Source organism: Chaetodon trifascialis, chromosome 6 (assembly GCF_039877785.1).
Source record: "Chaetodon trifascialis isolate fChaTrf1 chromosome 6, fChaTrf1.hap1, whole genome shotgun sequence".
NCBI classification, from domain to species: Eukaryota; Metazoa; Chordata; class Actinopteri; order Chaetodontiformes; family Chaetodontidae; genus Chaetodon; species Chaetodon trifascialis.
In genome coordinates, this window is record NC_092061.1 from 17,421,821 (window position 1) to 17,442,153 (window position 20,333).

The 20,333-nt window shown below is 42.5% G+C and overlaps 1 protein-coding gene across 16 annotated transcripts in view; it reads right to left on the minus strand.

Annotated features, from left to right (window-relative positions):
* kcnt1b (potassium sodium-activated channel subfamily T member 1b) overlaps nucleotides 1–20,333 on the minus strand; it is a 67,993-nt gene that overhangs the window by 12,953 nt on the left and 34,707 nt on the right. For all 16 annotated transcript variants that reach the window (XR_011602268.1, XM_070963531.1, XM_070963522.1 and 13 more), the window contains 20 exons: nucleotides 17,057–17,136; nucleotides 15,615–15,714; nucleotides 14,628–14,693; nucleotides 14,482–14,530; nucleotides 14,208–14,267; nucleotides 12,435–12,509; nucleotides 12,093–12,176; nucleotides 10,739–10,833; nucleotides 9,687–9,867; nucleotides 8,987–9,151; nucleotides 8,712–8,848; nucleotides 7,530–7,593; nucleotides 7,131–7,239; nucleotides 6,905–7,013; nucleotides 4,658–4,807; nucleotides 4,310–4,545; nucleotides 2,880–3,093; nucleotides 1,479–1,584; nucleotides 1,196–1,368; nucleotides 238–309 (listed from right to left, as the gene is read on the minus strand). Coding sequence is in view for 15 of the 16 variants with exons in the window: in XM_070963531.1 (XP_070819632.1) it covers nucleotides 238–309; nucleotides 1,196–1,368; nucleotides 1,479–1,584; nucleotides 2,880–3,093; nucleotides 4,310–4,545; nucleotides 4,658–4,807; nucleotides 6,905–7,013; nucleotides 7,131–7,239; nucleotides 7,530–7,593; nucleotides 8,712–8,848; nucleotides 8,987–9,151; nucleotides 9,687–9,867; nucleotides 10,739–10,833; nucleotides 12,093–12,176; nucleotides 12,435–12,509; nucleotides 14,208–14,267; nucleotides 14,482–14,530; nucleotides 14,628–14,693; nucleotides 15,615–15,714; nucleotides 17,057–17,136 (2,325 nt within the window). In the remaining variant the exon portion in view is untranslated. The remainder of the gene's footprint in view (nucleotides 1–237; nucleotides 310–1,195; nucleotides 1,369–1,478; nucleotides 1,585–2,879; nucleotides 3,094–4,309; nucleotides 4,546–4,657; nucleotides 4,808–6,904; nucleotides 7,014–7,130; nucleotides 7,240–7,529; nucleotides 7,594–8,711; nucleotides 8,849–8,986; nucleotides 9,152–9,686; nucleotides 9,868–10,738; nucleotides 10,834–12,092; nucleotides 12,177–12,434; nucleotides 12,510–14,207; nucleotides 14,268–14,481; nucleotides 14,531–14,627; nucleotides 14,694–15,614; nucleotides 15,715–17,056; nucleotides 17,137–20,333) is intronic.

A 20,333-nucleotide genomic window follows, 5' to 3' on the forward strand; every position in this document is an offset into this window, starting at 1 on the left:
AGAGACAGGCAAAAATACATAATTTATTGTTGATATTAAAGATTAATTAAAAATCTTCTGCTTTCAAACTCTAGTGCAGATTTGCTGGGAATATTGTAGCTTCATGTGGGGGAACATCAGCCTGAAAGCACCCTCTAAAGATTATATTGCATTTTATTCCTGATACATGTGTAGTTGTATTGAAGCTGTAAAATAAATCAGTTAACTGAGCAGGTTTTTAATCATTGGAGCACATACTTATCGATGGTACCAGCCATGAAGTAAACCATTGGAAAGCAGCATATGGCCTCTAGAAAGTGGTTGTCTGGCCTGTGGGCAACAGGAAACATCAGAAATTAGCGTCCCACGCTGATTATGTGACAGCTTATGACACTGTTGCTTTGCTTGTCAATCTGGGCGGCGCAGACACAGTTTTGATGCTTCATTAGGTAACAAGAGGGAAATATCCTGTAGGTCTGATTCTTCAGTGCAATGGGAGGATGTAACTGGTTGCTATGGAAACCCCTGGTGGTGTCACTTAGCCAGACCTTTCTTGGCTGTCTGCCTGTGTAGCTTCTGTTTCAGCAACCGCAGACATTTGGCCAAAGTTAATGAAAGCCAGTGAGTTAGAGCAGAAAAGGTGTGGATCACTGCAACACACACACACACGCACGCACGCACGCACACACACACACACACACACACACACACACACACACACACACACACACACGTGTACATGCTCTAACACTATCATTTTTTTTTCCTGTGCTCAGAGAACTGTTGTTTATGAATAATGCAAAAAGCATTTTTTTCTTTATCTTTAAGCAAAGCTAACCCACAGTTCAGCTGTCATGATGAATTCTTTACCAGAGGCAATTTGGTTGTTTTAAATTGCAAACATATGAAAAACTTTAAAAAAAAAAATCTGAAGCCCACGAGTCAACAAACAAATGAAAATAAGCAAACACACAAACAGACATGCATAGATCCATTTCTTTACTTCTGCATGGAAACTAGTTTTTTTCTTTGAAAAAGCCCTCATATTAAAGCACATGATGATTTTTATCAATGTCCAGCATTGCCATCAATAGCAGCAAACGAAGGCTAGAAGGCCTGCTTTCGGTATTGATTCAGCATACAATCTCATCCTTACTGTGTTATACTGTATGTACAGTGTGTAGTGAAAGCATGCAAGTATGGCAGGAAGTCTTACGGGTAGTCCAGCAGCAGCACTATGGGGTTGAGCTCCTTCCTGGGCCGATAGTAAGCACGCAGAGGGACAATGAAGTTGTAGAGACCGTTTCCTGCCGTCTCCGCAGACACTATAATCAGCTTATTCTTGAAGCCGTACGCCTTGGCATCCTCAAAGCTGCTATGTGTGCAGCCCTGGATGGAGACAGGAAGTCAGTCAGATTTCAGTTGTAGAGTGCTTTCAGGAGACACACATAACAGTTTCTGTGGTCTAGTTCTGGGCTGTTTCCGGCATGTGAATTCACCTTGTCGAGGCGAAGGCAGCAGAATGGAGCTTTCTGTGGCAGGAGGTGGCACAGGGTTGGAGAGCTGCCAATGTAGGGTGAGTTGGGAGGGTAGCCCTTCACAAAACTGATGGAAGAAGAACAAGAAATGCTTCTGAGTCCTATCAAAGTTGTGCCTGGACTAAAACCTCGAGTGCAGAAACTGTCTTTTTCTAAAGTGTCAGACATCAACCTGTGATGCTGCACATCTCTGAACTGGGAGTTTTCTTCCTCTGCACAGATACTTTCTGTCAAAACTGTTTCGTTCTACATTTTCTCTGAATCCACAAAAATAGTGCAGACTTTAATTGACAAACACTTCATTATCTCATCATTATTTCATAATACTGAATCCCACAATAACTGACGGTTAATAACAGTGCATCTGCTTTTCAATGTATGATTACATTCTGCAGCTGCTCAAATTACTGGCATTTAGTAGCCTGAATGACTCATTCCTGTTCAATACCAACTACATCAACGATTACAATGCTTTGTAGCCCCTTAAGTTTTAATCGTGTCCCCAGGACAGGACAATTTGGTGCCGTGTCCCCTGATGTGTTGGCTGAAATTACCCTCATCAGTGCTGTATTGTCCTCTGGTTTGCCAATAAAAGAGATTCTGAGTTTTTTTAGAGGTGCATCTTCAACCTGATCACCACATGATGGCACTGTGGTATCTTAAGCTACACGCCTCGTTTCCTGAAGACGATGCAGCGTCCTCCATTTCCCAAATTGCTGTGCCTGACAACTCTTGTAGCAAGAAAACTAGTTCAGTGTCATGGGGCACAGTAATAGAAGCACAGAGGTTAGGAGGACTATGTTATGTCCAACTTCATAAGAGGCACTGATGTCTGGGTCTTACAGTTGCTGGACAAAAAGACTTGGATGGGCTGAGGTGCAGTTTGTGAAGCAGCCAATCTATCCTAAAAGTATCTCCATCTAATGAAACCACACACAGAGAAATAAACCAATCCCTCAGACATGTTGAGCTGCTATCATGGCGACTGCATGTCTGGACGACTGATAGATGAGCACTGAAGGGTGAGTATCGAGATAAGGACACACAGCATGGGCTTCACTCGAGCGGAAAAGTGCTGACTTTCCTGTCACGAAATACACATCTATCACTGCCATGTCTGCACCTTGCTGCATTATGACATACAGATTACACACCTCTTCCAAACCCATCCATCTTCCCTCCAACAACCACTGAGACGTGAGGAAGAGGAGGAGGGACAGGGGAGATCAATCAAGTACACATCAAAGGACACTAGCATTGTGAGGACATTTCACTTTTCTACTGCAGCAAGACAAAACATACTGTTCACGTCAAGGCCTGTTTTTTTTTTTTTTACATCTCAAACACAGTCATTGCACTTACTCTGACCCTACGGAACCCTCCTCGTCTGATTGGTTGGTCTCATCCTCTGATTGGTCGCTGAGGAGGTCACAAGGCAGAATGGCGGAGGAGTCGGCGATCTCCAGCACAGGAGCGATGCTTGGCCGGCGGCTTCCAGCGCCGTTCTCCGTTGGCAAGGTCAGTTTGCTGCTTTCCTCAGGAGGATCTGGGTTCTGCAGATCAATGGCCACAGTGCCTGAAAATGACATCAGGTTATCGAATGAGCAGCAAACATGGATATTTACAGTAGAAATAGCATGCTCAGCACTTTTAATGCAGGGTGTTGTTTAAGTCAATGGTGAATTTTTACACAGGAAATGCCACAGTGAGCCCATGACTATTTGATCTGTTCCTGGAAAATGCTTTTTCATACTGGACATACAGTAATAAGGTCCATGTTTAGCTTGCTCAGCATCTCAGCCACCGACAATCCTACCAGCTTCTCTAGCTCAGCTCAGCTTGACCTTGAGGAGAAAATGTACTGCTTTCTCGACCTACCACAAAACAGCATGCAAACAGTATTGACACTGTGGGTTTGTCAATAAATATGTCCCCAACACACATCGTATTAGCTGTAATATGATGTGTGATATACATACAGCAGCTACATACATCAGATATATCAGAAACATGATATATATAATGTAATATAATATAATGATATACAATATCATTGTTTATGTGGAGATTAGAGATATTAAGAGAAGCATTAATGAAATATCACTGTGTCTTGTACCGTGTCCAACCCCGATTCCAAAAAAGTACACTGTGCAAAAGGTGAACAGGTTGATTGGTAACAGGTGATAGTATCATGACTGGGTATGAAAGGGGCATCCTGGAGAGGCTCAGTCGCTCACAAGCAAGGACGGAGCGAGGTTCACCGCTTATTTGTTTGTTTGTTTGTTTGTTTGTTTGTTTGTTTGTTTGCAAATGACTACATTCTTTTTGTTTTACAGAGTCCTGACTCTTTTGGAATCATGGTTGTGTATCACACCGTCAACAGTAAAAATGCTGCTAAACAATGTTAAAAAATTGATGCATCATGCACAAACTTACCAAATGAAGTGGCCTGATCAACTTTCACAGATCAAACAGAAAAAGCACAACACAATAATGTCAGCCAAGAAAGTAAAAAGGCACGTGAGAAAAAAATCATGCATGAAAGTCAGCGAAAGCATCGAGCGCCATCGAGGCAGCCACCATTCAGAGATGCTGAGTGTGAGCAAATAAGCATCAAAGCATCCATTTTCTCTTCTGACATGGAAATGCTCTTAACCAAACAATGGGTGTCTGCAACCTGAATATTTCCACTCATACCACTACAGACATCTTCCTTTCCTCTCTCTCCTTTCTTTACCAACTTCCCCGCTACCAAACACGATTTCTCTTTCTGCATCTGGCTCTTGTCTCACCCATGCTGGCGATGATGCTGTGCACGGGCAGCCTGGAGGGGGCGTCGTAGAGGCCGGTGACAGGCAGGCCCTTGTTGTGCTTCTCCTCCTGTTTGAAGATGAAGGCTGAGTTCTCCTCCTTGGTGATGTTGATGTAGTAGCAGGTGTCAGCGGCGGCCATGATGTGGCGGGGCCCGGGGTTCAGGAGGATGCTCTTGTTGTCCTCCCTCTTCACGCCAATCAAACACACACCATACCTACACAGTCCAAAATGGGCCTCAGCTCAACATGTGTTGCTCCCAGAGACATTAATAGCTCCTCAAATGAGATTAAATACTATTACAAGATTAAACTAGGGGATGTTTTTACTTCTTATGGGCGTGGAAGGAGGCGTAGGTGAAGCTCTTTCCATCATACTCTCCAAAAAACTTGCTGTCACACAAGCGGATGTGGTAGACCTCGTTTCCTGAGCAGCGTCCATACGTCCTCTGCCACTGCTCGGGTGACAGCTGCCCCTCTCTGCAACAGCACAATCAGAAGAGTCACTACTTAAATGAAAGAAACATGAAGCTTCAGATGTCCACAGTGGACTGATGGACTGCCGGCAAACAGCAGCCTTGTTGAATTTAACATCAGAATATAACCAGGTTACCATTCATTTTTCAGTATTGCTTAACGATGACTCAAGAGTCATTTTGAGTCCTATAAGAAGGCATTTTTAAATCAAATTTGACATTTATTTGACTACCCAACAGCCCTCATTTCCCCAGAGGCTGATAAATCGGTCTGACCTTTCATGACTCCCTCCTCCTTAATTCTGGTCACGAGGTTACGAGCAAAAGAGAAAAAGCTTTGAGGTCATTTTATTTAGACAGTTCATGTACTTCATAGCTTTTAATCAACGTGATGATGTTTGAATTAACACCTGCAACAAAGAAATCCATTCCCATTCCTGTCACCCCCAGAGCCCCGGGCCAGCACAAGTTCCAGTAATGGAAATTTAAATGGATGTGCCGTCTCTGCTGTGGATAGCAGGGAAGAAATATATGGTGGTCACCTTGCACAGAATATGACAAACACAGCCAGATCTGTTGCCTCACGCAGGGTAATGTCTACTGACTCGACAGTGACAAGTTTCTGCAGTGGTGACCGTGTGCACAGATATAACTGTACTAATGTTATTTATTAGGGAAAGTGACTTCTGCATTTCTATTAAATGTCTGTTTCAAATGTCTTATTAATGCACACGTAGCTATATCATTTCAGTGGTGCTGTGGCACAGTGTGGGACAAGACAAGTGTCAGATTTCATTGATCATAGTGCCTGTTATCACTGTAGCGATAGGAGTTATTAATACTCCCGAGCACCAAAACAACTGGAGTTCCTTCCTCAAAGCGACACTTCTCTTGGTTATAGAGTCGGGTCTGGTATGAGAAAACCCGCACAATGCTTCATGGAGTGAGAATAAATATTTGATGAACCCAAGTCTCTTTGGTTTATTTTAGAAAGATTACAATCACAACAGTGAAAAACAAGCTCACATTGGAAAATCCGGGGGAATAAGACGCATTTGTCTGCTCTCCTCTGCAGCTGTCCTCTATTTTCACGCGGCACAAAAGTAAGAGTAATGAGCCCATTTCAATTCCAGCTGCTGTTGTTTGCATTATTTATTTTGAAAAAGTAATTAGTCACATTTCCATTTACTGGCAAAAGTAAAATTACCATAACGTTACAGTTACTGCCATAACTGACGGTGCAGCAGTCAGCTCTGCAGACAAAAGCCAGCGACAGTCTGTAAAAACTTCTCCAATATTAATTGTGTGGGATTGAATCTGTCCACATGAGTCATGACACAAAGGGATATTAGACATTAAGAGAGCGCTCAAATTCAGAAAGATTGAAAGTTTATTTAATAAAAACAACTCTTGGAAGTTGAGCAGCTCTGGGAGCAGAAATAATGTACCTGGTTCAGTTCAGTCTCAGTGAACAGGAGCAGAGTACGACATCAGTTTTGGATTATTAATCTAAGGCTGAGACACGACGGAAAAGCCAAACAAACTGATCAAGGGTGACTATGTAGCTTGGCTGGTATTTTAGGAACGCCAGTTAGGCTTGACTGATAACTGAGTGGCACCCTGAAAAACCTTAAAGGAATAGTTCAACATTGTGAATTGTGTCATGAGTTAGTTGAAAGTATTGATACAGCTCTCATGTCTGTGCAGTGCATATGAAGCTGGAGGAGCGACTTTATCTTAATTTAGCAGATGGGAGAGAAAACAGCATGGCCCTGTCAAAAGGCAACAAAATTCACCTACCAGCATCTCCAAAGCACATAAAAACCTATTGACAGGTAAAAGTTGTTACCTTTAGACAGACCTATGCTAGCTCTTCCCCCAGTTTCCAGCCTTTATCCTTAGCTAAGCCAAATATTGCTTCATATATAATGAATAGATATTGGAGTGGTTTCCATCTTCAAGGGCAATAAATGTATACATTTGACTTGACCACATATGCCCACATCACACATGGTGATGAAAGGAGATCCTGACGGTGGCCATCACTGGAAATGCATCACATGCTTGTATTACTTGTAGCAAAATAGCAGCATGTACTCACTGTCCTCTGGAGGTGTGAACCAGGAGTGTGACTAAGGTAGACGTGGCCGGACACACACAGTTCAGTGCCAACATGGCATATTTGAACTCCTCTTCACATACTACATGATCTGAAATGCAGTAAATAAATTGCAATAAAACAGTATTTTAGACCTGAAGTGTATGTGTAAGAAAACAACGACAAATTGAACTGTGCCTCTGGAGGTGGACAGCGTTCCCGCACTTACCTGCAAACTTCACATGGAATTTATTTTCTGGTTTGAGAATCTGGACATAGAGAGGGCAATTTGGTGCAAAGTCTTTCGCAGCCCAAGCCCTCAAAATAGTCTGGTGATCCTGTGGGAGAGGAAATGATTTTATGTTATTTTACTCATGCAGTGACTCATTTGTATGCACTCTGAATTTTATGGACCGTGAAGGTTGCCTCAATGTGCTCTCAATACTCAATGGCAGTTCCAATAGCATCACAATATCATCTGGATACCTCCAACTCTCTCTTCTAATTTATGAGGGAAGTTGAGTGTGAAGGGGAAATTGCTCCAATGAAATTATTCTTATCCTGAGTGTTTATACTGGAAACTGGAGTTTTACGACCGCTTCTACCAATTCCTGTTGATGTGACTCACAGCAGCAGTTCGGTCGACCTCGTTCCTGCTGCTGAGGATGAAGCAGGCCTCAGCATCGTCCATCCTGCGGGTACACGGAGAGACGAGCGGAAAGAGAAAGAAAGACAGACAGACAGGTTCGCAGGTTGGTGACTGGGCAGAGGACAGTCATCGAAATGCTAAATGAATTATTTAAGGAGATCAACACTTTAAAGAAAAGTTAGGCTGGGATGCTTATGTTCCGTGACAATGACTGAAAAGGTTTGCTGCTGTATGCTAGCGTGAAAAGTGCTGTTTGATATTAGAGCGCAGTGCTAGCGCCACATGAGCAGCAGAGATCATTCACTCGTGACAGAAAGCTCACATGTTCTGTGGAGAAAAGGACTGTATGAATTTGATGACAAGAAAACAGGCTTATCTGGCCGGGTGATTTTATCCATTACATATCTGTGCGTGAAATTGCCATGCGGTCTAATCACCCCCATGACTTCACACATTGAAGAGAGAAAAAGGGGGATGGGCTCCTTGATAAATTTAGGACACACAACATTGTGCAGAAGTACTTGGACCCCCTTTCATCTGTACCACATCATAACACCGCAAGCAATAAAAAAGCATCAGTAAAAGCATAAATGGCGACTGCTGCTGCAATATTTTGCAGGGACAGAAACAAATGCAAAGGCCAAACATATTCTAATGTGCTCTATCAGTTTCTGTTGCTGCCTACATGCTTGGCCTTAGATGTGAGCAGATGATCAATGCACTGTAGAGAGAAACTCCATTTTACTGAAGTGCAAGCTGAGGGCAGCCAAGTGGACTGAAGTGTCTGAGCCTCTAGTCGTACTTCAAGGGCTGTGATTCGCCAGCGGAGGATTTAAACTTTACATTCGGATTATTACCCAAATCTTAAAATAATTAAATTATAGATGATGTGCTAGACTGAAGCTCAGACATTAAAAGTCAGATATTGACACGGGGCTGAACACAGGTTTCATACAGCCTTTCATTCCTTTCATTATTAAAATCCCAGACTTCAGATAGCTTATCAGAGGTCCCATCTCACATACCTCCATTATGTCTTACATGACTGTTCTTGTATTTTAATCCTTTTGTGAATGAACTGAAACTAAAATGTGGACAGTGATTCAGAGGTCTGGACGCAGACTGCATCAACGAACTGATGCACGCCACCCATTCACTCACTTGGCCCTCATCAGGTCCTGGTCTTTGAGGGCAGATCCTTGAAGGTAGATGACCCTCTGGGACCACAGAGGGATTTGGAGGATACGGCGAACCTGAATGTCTATCTCTGTCGGACACAGGATCACCACATAGTAGTCCTGCAAAACAAGGAAATGTTCACGATGAACGCTTTTATTTAAATCATCCTAAAGCAAGTGAACAGTGGGCATATATACTGACTACTTATTTGACTTTCTGATAATCCAGCATTAAAACAAGCTGTTTTCCTCTGGTACCTGCAGTCTGGGATGAGCATAGAACTCGTTGAGGAAATCCATCAGCAGGTCGATCTTCAGTGAGCTGACACACAGCACCACATGCTTCTCCGTCTGCGCCCGGTGGCGGCTGTAGTTTCCTCCCAACTTCTGGCTCTCCATCCACAGGTAAGCTAGTTCTTCAAACTGACACAATGACAAAAAACATCACAGACGTGATGTCAAATGCCACAAGAATGAAAGAAATAGTGCAAGAGAGATAGATTTGCCATCTGAGCGCAGACCATGAAAGCACTGGAGTGAAAAGTGCTGATGCAGCAGTTTGTCAGCAGTGGGAGCTCATTTCTATTTCTCACCCAACTTGCTCTGCAGGAACGGTAAACACATTTGAGTAATGAACCTGTTTGTGATCTTTAAAAAAGACCTGACCCCAAGTGAATAGTTAGATTTATCATGCAGCGAGAGCAGGTCAGCATGACTTGGCCTGAATACTGAATATGCAGCCAAAAGTGTCAGAGAAATAAGCAACTTAGATCTTTATTTGTTGTCAGGCCTGTTAGAGCTGCAAGAAAATGTCATTTAAAACTTGACGATAACCCACCGGAGGTCAGCACTGCGTTGCAGATCATCAAAGAACTCCTGATAAGACAGGACCTAAGACGATGTTTCCCAAGCGCTGAACCCCTCGGTGCACTTCGAGAGAAAACACTAGTTAGTTTACCTGCAGCGGAAGCACCACCAGGGCAACACAGATGAGAATGACCACCAGCAGCTTGGAGGGCCAGATCTGTGGCGTGACGTCCCCATAGCCCACAGTGGAGAAGGTGACGATGCAGAAATAAAATGAGTCAAACAGGGACAGCTGCTTCCCAGCTCTCTCGAGATGCTGGATCCCACAAGCACTGCAGAGAGATGAGCAGTTATACAACAACTTGATGGTGTTACATCAGACATGTCTCCTACGAGGGAAGAGAATTTAAATAAAACATGTGAAGAGATACTTTAGGAGGGTAATCTGCTTCAGTTTCATGTTTTAGCCTGGTGGATTGGATATCAAATCCAATTTGCGGAAGATCAAAGGGCACTCGAGTCAATACAGCTTAGGCTCCTGCTCAGTATGTCATTTCAAATTACACTATTGATTGCTCTGTTGGTTCCACCTCACTGCTTGTGCCAATTCATTTGTGTTTTTCATTGATAAGTTGGAGATTTAATGAAACCCTGAGGGAGAGGCGAATGAGATGTCGTCTAACTGGGAGGGGTGGAGGAGGTAAGGTGGGTGCTGGGCTGTGGCCAAGGCACAAGAGGGATGCCAAAGACCTCAGGCTCAAGAAGTGATAGCTTTGATTAAGATAGACTGGTGTTAATAAAAAGTCTAAATCAATGAGACAAATGAAGGATGGGTGAATAAGAATGGTTATTTTAACTGTTGCAGTGTTTACTTGTTGTCACAGCACTGTCTCACTTACTGCCTACATTTTAGAGCACGTGACCTCTTATCCAAGAAGTGTTTTTGCACGTTTCCCTGCTGCTCATCACTATTTTGGGTAAGAACTTCAAACTCAAGATAACAAATGTTTGGGTTATTATTTGTCTTTACTAGTAAGAAGAGATAACTGGCTTCATAACATTAGCTAACTTCCACTATTTACATTTTGTTGGCCTGCCAGAAAAACTTTGCATCTTTGGCCCCAACACTGATACAGCTCGCCAAATAATCCGCCTTGTCCAGGACATGCACGCTACCCACCGCGAGGACAGAGATTTACTCACCCAGTGAAAACCAGACACAGTAAGGTGCAGATGAGGATGAACACCTGGTTGAACATGGCAGAGTGGGTCCTCTGGATGGCACGGTGGAAGTCATTCTGGACATGGGAAAAGAGATTAGCGGATGGGCATGTGATGGATCTATTAACCTGTTGTACCAATCAAAAAATTTGTTAAGTTCTCTTCTGGCCTGCATGGATTTCTTCTTTGTATGTACAGTATATTGGAAAAAAAAACCAAGGATAGTCTGGATACAAATTAACACTGGGTCCCACAATCCTCTCCTCTCTATTGGAACATTTTAATATAATATTGCGCTTTCTCCTACATTTGTCCTGAAATGTGGGAGCTCACAACTCATTTTCATTTGCACCTTGTTAGCATGTTCTGCCCGCCACCGCCACTCTGAACTGTCTCTGCTTTCTCTCCATGTGCTGGTCTGCTTGGCCTCAGATTCTACCATCTGCCCAACTACCGCCTTGGCATGAGGCTCTCACTCTGTCATGGTGTCATCTGAATCACAGCGACAGCACACACACACACACGCACACACACACACGCACACGCACACGCACACACACACACACACACACACACACACACACACACACACACACACACACACACACACACACACACACACACACACACTACACCAGCTGGATATCATTTAATTGCTTTCAATTCCATGTACTATTCACTTTGCACCAATGGCAAATCCTGGACAATACTGTACTGCAAGCTTCTGTGCTTGCCGGACAGGCAGGGACTTTCATCCTGTCTATGTTGCGGTTTGTTCTGTTTTTGTAAAACATGGGCTGTGGTCCTCAAATAGATGTAATACATCCTTTTCATTTGCAGTATAGGTCACCAGTATTTGCTCGCTTTGCAGCATTATCCCCCAACAACTGCAGTTGGTTGGAAAGATGTACTGACTGAAGGTGAGCAACAGCTATGTAACCATCCACATCAGATACAGATCGTCTTAAACTATAACTTCAAAAGCAAATTAATTTATCAAAGTAACCAGTGTCAGTGCTAACAATGTTACACAAACTCATGTAGCTAATGGCACTAGCTACAAAACAATACATCAGTGAGCCAACAAATCAGATATGGTTGCATAAACTAAGTGACAGCCACCCAGAAATAAAGAAATCAGTCAATCAACTCAATTGAATCTGTTCAGACTGAATTGTATAAAGCCACTATTAAAGCCAGTGTTACTCATGAGCTGAGGAGCTTCAATATGGCCGCCACAGGATCAATAATGTTCCTTCAAAGGCCTCAGTGGCTTTTATGCAATTCAGCTGCAGTCTGTGCAGTACAACAAATACATTATTGAAGAAATGCTCACAATCATGTTCTCCAGGGCCCCTTTGGCTAGCCAGCAGTTAAGAAAAACAGGAACGAATATGTTTTTCAGTGGATGCCAGAAGATCTTAAGGGAGAGAGGAAGGGGTTAAAACAGATCAGTGACATACAGGAAATCATTATCATCAATACAGCGAAAAACATAGAATTAATTTGCCCTTGGCAATTTTTCATTAAGGGTAATTAGGCTGGTCGAGGATGCGAAGCACATGACACCGGGGCAATCCAATACCAACATGACCCCGATCCTAAATGAAGATGCCTGTGATAAGACCGTTTTTTGTGGAACAGACTGACTGATTTACCAATTAAGTTAATTACTCACCGTGATTATAAATGGCACTGTGTTGATCATCTCCAATATGAAGGATATCTGGAAAATCTGCTCCCAGATATTCCCCTAGATAGGACACAGATGGAAGATAATTGAGTGATCCAGTGAGAGCGCAGAAGTGTAATTCCAGTGAACACTAGAAGAAAACAGCTGTGACAAGGAAACAGTGGAAAAGAGGCAAGGGAGCAACAGTTTTGTATACTGTGTGCTGTAAGTCCATGTTGCACTTTAAAGAGTGAGAAAAATGTAATTAATTGTTATTAGTTGGAAAAAGGGTATTTGAATATTGATTGGGTTTATCAAAGCTGGAATGCAGAGGTTCAGTAATTAATGCTGGGTCAAGAAACAGCACATTGACTTGTTCTTAAGGCATTCAAAGCACGTTTGTTTGTGCAGCCTCTTAATGACGCTGGGAAAAGTTCACATATAGAAACATAATTATCATTATTATAATTCTAACCCTTCGTAATTAAATCTTTTCATCACAACTATGCTCTTGCAGACTTTGTGACTTTTTCAACTTCGTAAACTACAGCATGCTGCATTCTCTGCTCCTGTTTTAGTCATGTATTAAGTTTCATAAAGTATCCTTGCATTATTACATGCTGAATTATGCATTCAATAAGACACTATTTCCAAACAACAAAAGAAAGTACACTAGCTTGTTTTAACTAGTGCTTTTTGTGGATGCTGCCAAGATGCTTTATCTTCAAAAGGCCAGATAATACAGTATATGCAGGCAGCAAAAGTATGGTCGCGGCTAATTGCACAAGCAGCGAGAGGGACTGAATACTAATCAAAGATAGAGAGCGCAGCAGAGTTTACAAGGTGCAGTTCAGTGGTGGATTTAGTTTATGATGGAGTTATTAAAAAGCCTACTAAAGAAACATTTTATGAAGCTACATTTCATCACCAACTGAATTTAATAAAATCTGGGCATTTGCTCCACATAAAATAAACACAGAAGGAGTCCCTGAGCAAGACATAAAATGATCAACAAACAGCAACATTTAGAGGATTACCACAGGGGAAGGAGCTGGAATCTATGGAGCAACATGTCTAAGAGATACTACCAGTGTCAGAGCAGCAATGCTGAAGCTAATATTTCCTAGCAGTACTTTGAGGACCCTGGACTGTGGCGAGATGCAGAATGGGTCTTTAGGTTTTAACACAACACAACAGGGGATATCCCTACATCTCAAGGTAATTTAGTCTTATTGCATTCAGGAACTGGATGAGCTTTTCTTTAATGTCTTAGTGTCTGAATAAAGTACGTAACCATACAACAGAGACACCTGGATTATTATGACTGTATATGAAGGGCAAAAATCCTTTACATTATCCTGCTCATCGGGAGTCTCGCACAAAGACTCACCATATTCATTTCCATAGAGTACATGATGCTGAGATCTTCCCTCACTTGCATAACCCTCCCTATAAAAGTACATGAACTGAGGACCAAAGTACCAAAGTACACCTTTACATGACTCTCATAGAAGAAACAATACAAGCCCGTCCAGCCCTGCAAAGCTGTTGTACACAACTTGTTTCTGGGGCAGAGTGCATGATGTCTGGGTTCAAAATTATTGGCGAAAGTCTTCTGGCCCCATTTCCTTGATAGGTGCTTTGGCACGGGCACTTGGACTTGACATTAGAAGCTGCCGGTCCACAAGAGAGAACAAACGGGCCGTGCTGGACTTTGATCAGACAGCTGTAAGGCATCAGCACGGATTAAATAGAGAAACTATGCATTGTGGCTCTTACCTTGTAGCTGAGATATGTGATAAGCATGGTCTCCAAGAAACTGATTAAGGCCACTGTCACCTGAAGCAGAGGGGGAGAGGGAGATAAATGAACCTGGCAACTGCAAACTTCTCTCTCCTGGCTGTTCAACCTTCATTGAGGAACTACTCTCTGCTCTCGCTCTGCCTGTTTTCTAATAAATGGCTGCTGGTGTGCTTGGGTTGAATCCTGCATTGAGATTCAGTTCATACAGTGGAATTTGATTAATGTGTCATTGGAGCGTTATTAATCTCACCTGTATCGCCCATACAGGAATCCGTCTGTTAACCCAGAAAATCAAGTCCCTGTCAAAAACCATGAAAAAGTTTGTGTTTATAACTGCTACACTGAAAATAAACGTGCTTCGGTTTGCAATTACATGCCATGTTGACTGAAACATACCAGCTGATTTCTGCTGACTCTGCTGCAGCAGTCCCGTTGTTCTCGGTGCTGTTCCGACATGTTGAACTGTGGAGGGAAAAACAGCAAGAAGGGAAAAACAAAAAGAGCGTGAAGGTGTGTGCAGATGTGTGTGCGTGAGTGGAGACTTACCCACTGGGAAACATTTCTATCTGTTGGTATGATGCCATAAAGAACAAACCCAATGCATCTCTAAAAACTGCTGGCAGCGAGCGCAATACAATTTATAGCTACCACATGACTGCGCAGAGGGAGCAACTTAGCTTTGCTCTTTTGTGTTTTGGGTGAATGAAATGAGAAAATGACAATCTTAATGTTATCAAAACCACACAATGTCATTGACTTAAATCAGTGGGCGGGCCCCTCTGAGGGGGGCGTAGGGCCACTGCAGGGGTGGATGACGAGGAAAAATAGAGTCGTTTTATTTCACTATCACTGCTATGATTGATAAACTTGTCTACTGGAAGGATGTGAACTCATTTGGGGAATGACAGAAAAAGTCTGACAACCATTAACTTTAAAAATTAAAATTAAAAGTTGCGTATACATTTTACTTTTTTAGCTTTAGGAGTTACTCTTAATGAGAAATACGCCTTAGATGTGTTGAAAGCAAAATCTGCTCTTATGATATCTTTCATATTTGTTGCACATGCACATGGCATGGCAACAGGAAAATATTATTGGGAAAAATCCTCTGGCATACGGCAAGTCATCTGGTGGGTTTGGAATTAGTAGAAGAAGAATGATAGATAACATTACAAGTGTAAGAAGCTGGAGAAAGAAAAGAGCTGCATCTACACAAACAGCTTTTTCTAAAGCAAAAGACGTCACATTGCCTTTACTTAGCATCAAAGACGTTGCCAAAATACTAAAAGAAACAAAAAAAGACCGTAGCAAATCATGTATCAAGTAAACAGCAACTATCCAGAAAATACAGACACATCGGCAACTGCAGAGTGTGAGTCTCACCATGGGTTCATCTGCTTGGGGTTATCCAGGCTGACTCTCACTATGTAGAGGGCACAGGTGAGGATTTTCAGTGAGAAGTTGAACAGGCGGATTCTCAGGCCTGTGGACCAACAAAGACATATCATTTGGCTTGACTCAAAAACTGGGATGATCCCCTGAAAATGAGCTTGTTTGGCTATTTTGCTCATAGGCTTAACTTTAAAGCTCTGCACCCTCACGCATTCTTACTGTCTGCCGTCTAAAGTTCACACATTCCAGTGTTGTGACTACTGCTGCGATTGTGAGTCTGCTGCTGAAGAGAAATGCAGCCAGATCTCTCCTCATTAGGAAGCTGAAACTGCTTTAACACCATTTTGTTTAGGTGCATTAAACTGCTTTTGTGATGGGCCTAAAGAGACTTTAGCTGTCGAGGCCCTGAAGTGTGACTGATGCAGATCCATGCTGCTCTGGCTGCCTGTCACAACTGATTCCGGTAATGGATAACTTTCAAATCCTCCAAGAATAACACAAAATAACACCAGTACTCCTGTCTAATATGGCTTCTAAGATGACAAAGGACTGCACAGCAAAATAAATGAACTGCACAGAAACAGCTGAGACGGATAATGATGTTTGTGGAAACAGGTTTTCCTGTTTGGGTAAGTAGAGGCATAATCATGCTGATAAGCACTCATACGACCTGCACCACCGAATGAGCTGAACAGACACTTGTCTGCAGGCGTGCTTGTTCGCCAGAGGGTGGTGCTAGCCGTATTCTGTTTCTAATCAGCCTTTGCAGCTGATCCCTCGTGACGCGACCTCTTCACACGAAGCCATCATCAATGTTAAAATGATTTAGAAACAGGACAAACAAACAACGCTGCAACAGAACAGAGCAAGAGACCCCTGCAGCCAAGCATGACATTTTCATTAGACTCTGTTGTTTTATGTCAAAAGCTGTGGTGGCTTAGTGACAATGACAAGTTGAGAGAAAGACAACAGAGCTGTGTCGGTGCTGAGGACATGTCAACCATTTGTGTTCTGCAGGGACACAGGGTGCCTGTAGTTTAGAACAAGCTGCAAATGAACAGTTTCCAGACACAATGCACCACAGTGCTGAGCCGCACTAATGTCTCATTGAGGGATGCCGTGGCATTGCCAGTCTTATCTCCTATTGAGAGAAACACTGCAGCCTTGCCTCGTTTCTCAGGAAATTAACCGTACTCTTCTCTCCTTGGTGGGCCAGACAAAAATACAGTGTTTTAAAATGAGGCAGCCAACGCAATAATGAAACCCCAGCTGAGACAGAAATTGGATATGCGTCATCACTGACTGCAATTTCCGACATAATGCTTTTATATGTTCATTTAGCTCTCAGCATAACTCGCGGCAGCAAGCCTGTTACCATTAGCATTTCAGGATGTAAAGAGAGCAGCGTGATGCTCCCTGCCGGCTGTACTTACTTGACCTTTGGTTTTTGATGAAGAAAAGCTTCAGCCTCTCCTTGAAGGTGTTTTCGTTCACATAGAACTCAACCTGCACCCTGTGGGGAACAGCGACATGATGTCAGTGTAAATGTATACAGGTGAGCGCGTACGCAGCACCGCCCGCCAACATGTACACACACATTGGACCAGAAAACATTTGCCCAAACAGTGGAAAATCTTTTCATGGGATCATATAATCAGGTATGTTTGTGGTGAAATTGGCTTGTTGAATGAGCATCACTTGGACATTTAAAATATGCTAATTGTACTTTACAATAAATACCAAAACCTTGAGATGCTGAGAGTACGAGGACAACATTCACTGTGACGTCTGCTGATATTTCATACTTATAAATTATAAAATAATTGTTGTGTTTTAGTTACCTTAGAATGAGCTCTTTATAGCTATAGAGGGAGCGGGTCCTCTTACACAAGTCGACTGTGTTGCACCGTCATGTTTCTATAGTAGCCCAGAGAGGACAAAAACCACACACTGGCTCTAGAGAGCGCGCTTCCATGGGTTCTACTGCAGTAGTACAGCACATGTTTTGATTGTGTCTGATCTGCAACCTCTTCACTAGATGTCAATAAATTGTATGCACTGGACCTGTATTACTCACTACCACACTGAATCTGATGCTGAAATTAGTCCCAGAGATGCTATTTGCTCCAGTATTTATTCATGACCAGTGTTTAAAGTTTTACAGTAGGTCTTCAGTAGGAATGACTTGGCTCGGGACTGAATGCAACAGAGAGGGTGGGTGAGCACTGAGAGACCAACGCACTGCTGATTTTGGACTTTTCTTGGAGTTTCTTTTTCTAATAAAACAGAATATCATCATCCTTGTCCTGTGGAACAATCAGTCTGAAGAGAACACAGTATATAATCAGCAGCAGCACAAGTTTAGATGAGAAAATATCAAAGAATGAAAATCTGACCAAACATTCAATACCAAATACTGACACTTGATGCAAAGGATATGTTTCAGTCAGCACATACAAAGTACTGAGGGTAGTTTTCATCCTGCTGTTGTGAAGCTATTCCTTTAAATGGCACATCCTGCCAATTTCAGGAGACAGTAATGGTAATTGTGTCAGTGCCATAATTGTCTCTGGTGAAGGTTTCCAGTAAAAATGAACTACAGTATAAAGCATATGCTTTGTGCAAATGTAGTGCTGGAAAAGCTGCACCTCCCTCCTGACTAATTCCGTTACCATCCATTTACTGCCAGTCATTACGCACAGCTCCCCCTCACAATGGAACAAAATCATCCACAAATGCATATGAGCTTGAATCCTAATGTGCAGCACTGGTACTTGAAAATAATGTGGATTATTAAATAAACGCCCTATTTTTTCATACGCTGACATTCTCTTAATGGTGCACTTGCTGTGATACATATACATACTGTAGAGATGTGACACACACCAAGTTTGAGCTAAGGTAAAGGTTTTATAATTGCTCTACTGAGACCGTAATATGAATTGATCCAGGAAGGTTTAATTATTTCTATTCACTCTTAATATCACATATACACATTTAGTAACCAACTCCGTAAACTGTAATGTTGTCTATGGTTTGTGTGATAGTCTGTACCACATAGGTATAAACCATTTTGATTATTAATTATGTTCATCACATTAATAAATGATGGCATGAATGGACAGCCTGTATTATATTGAGCACTAACATAAAGGCGTCCATTAAAAACTGACAACCATGTCCTGTGAGGAACGACAGTATTTCAAATCAAACTGTCTGACCATAAGTGACTTCTCACTTATGATGCATACATTGATAATGCCTAAGCTATGAAAGGTTTGAGCACACATAATGAACCTTAAAATACTTGGGGTCTTGACCAAACGATCGCTTAAGCACAAATGATGATGTAGCTATTAAAGGTAGGTTTGATGAATGCAGGTAGCGAGACATGTCTATTAACAGTTTCTGTAATGTAGAGGGCTTGTTGTCACTAATGAGCAAGGAGGGGAAGGAATAATGGCCTCTCACATCCAGGAGGGACCCTTAGAGTCTTCTCTATTGTCTGACGAGATGAGCACAGGGTGCAAAAAGACAAGGGAGGAGAGAGCAGAAGGGTAATTACAGCATCGGAGTCGTAAGGAAGGTATGTATGTGTGGATAATGAGTGTAGGTGGAAGAAATAACATAAGATATGCACCATCTTCCAGCTACTCCCTTTCCTTCCTCTACCAGCCGTATCGCCATGGAGACAGCTTCCAAGGCAGGAAACATATACTCACGTGTTCGTGTGATGTGTTTCCATTAAAACGAATTAGCCACAGCAACACGACATGTTCTCGTCTATAGGCACCGACAACCCTCTCCCATCGCCTGTGACTGCACCCTACCCAAACACACAGCTATATGTAAACACACAGCTATACTGTATGTAAACCGTGTGCATTGATTGCTCTATCACGTGAGAAGCACCAAAAGACTGTCGTAAAGTCTGATGGTGGCAAGCCGGGTGATCAATGTTCAGATGGTCTCCACTGACACAGATCTCATTTAGGCTTCATGTTTGCTCAGCTGGTTTATGGTCACCTGCAATTACACTTCAAATAGGAAACGTGAGCACATCAAAACCTGAAATGTGACTCTAATATAAACAGTAATATGATTCGTATTGTGTTGTTTTACATGAGAATTGCACTGACATCTGCTTGATAACAGGGCGACAACAAAGCCTACCGGGCCTGGTGTCTGTTTGTATGGGTGGAGGTGACAACCATGCATGTCCCCTCCGCTAATGATATGTCACTGCTCCTCTGAATGTACACTGACACCTGCAGTTCAGTCTGTGAATATTTGGACAGAAACACATTTTCTGTTGGGTTGGCTCTGTACTCTGTACTGATGGCACATGGTACTTCAGGTCCACAGTCTATACAACAGGCATCATCTACAGGTAAATTTAGATACATACTGATGAGACAGCAGCTTGAAAAATAATAATAGCTCATGATAAAGCCACAGTAGTTAGAGTCAGTTTAGTTTCACTTTTAAGACCTTTTTGTGTGCTGTATGTAAACAGTTTCATTTTATCACCAATATCAGGTGATGTAATCTGGCAGCATCTAGCATTTTTTTTTTTTTTAGAGGGCTTTAGTTACTTTCTGTTGAACAGTTTGCCACACTGTCTGTCTGTCTGTCTGTCTGTCTGTCTGTCTGTCTGTCTGTCTGTCTGTCTGTCTGTCTGTCTGTCTGTCTGTCTGTCTGTCTGTGCGT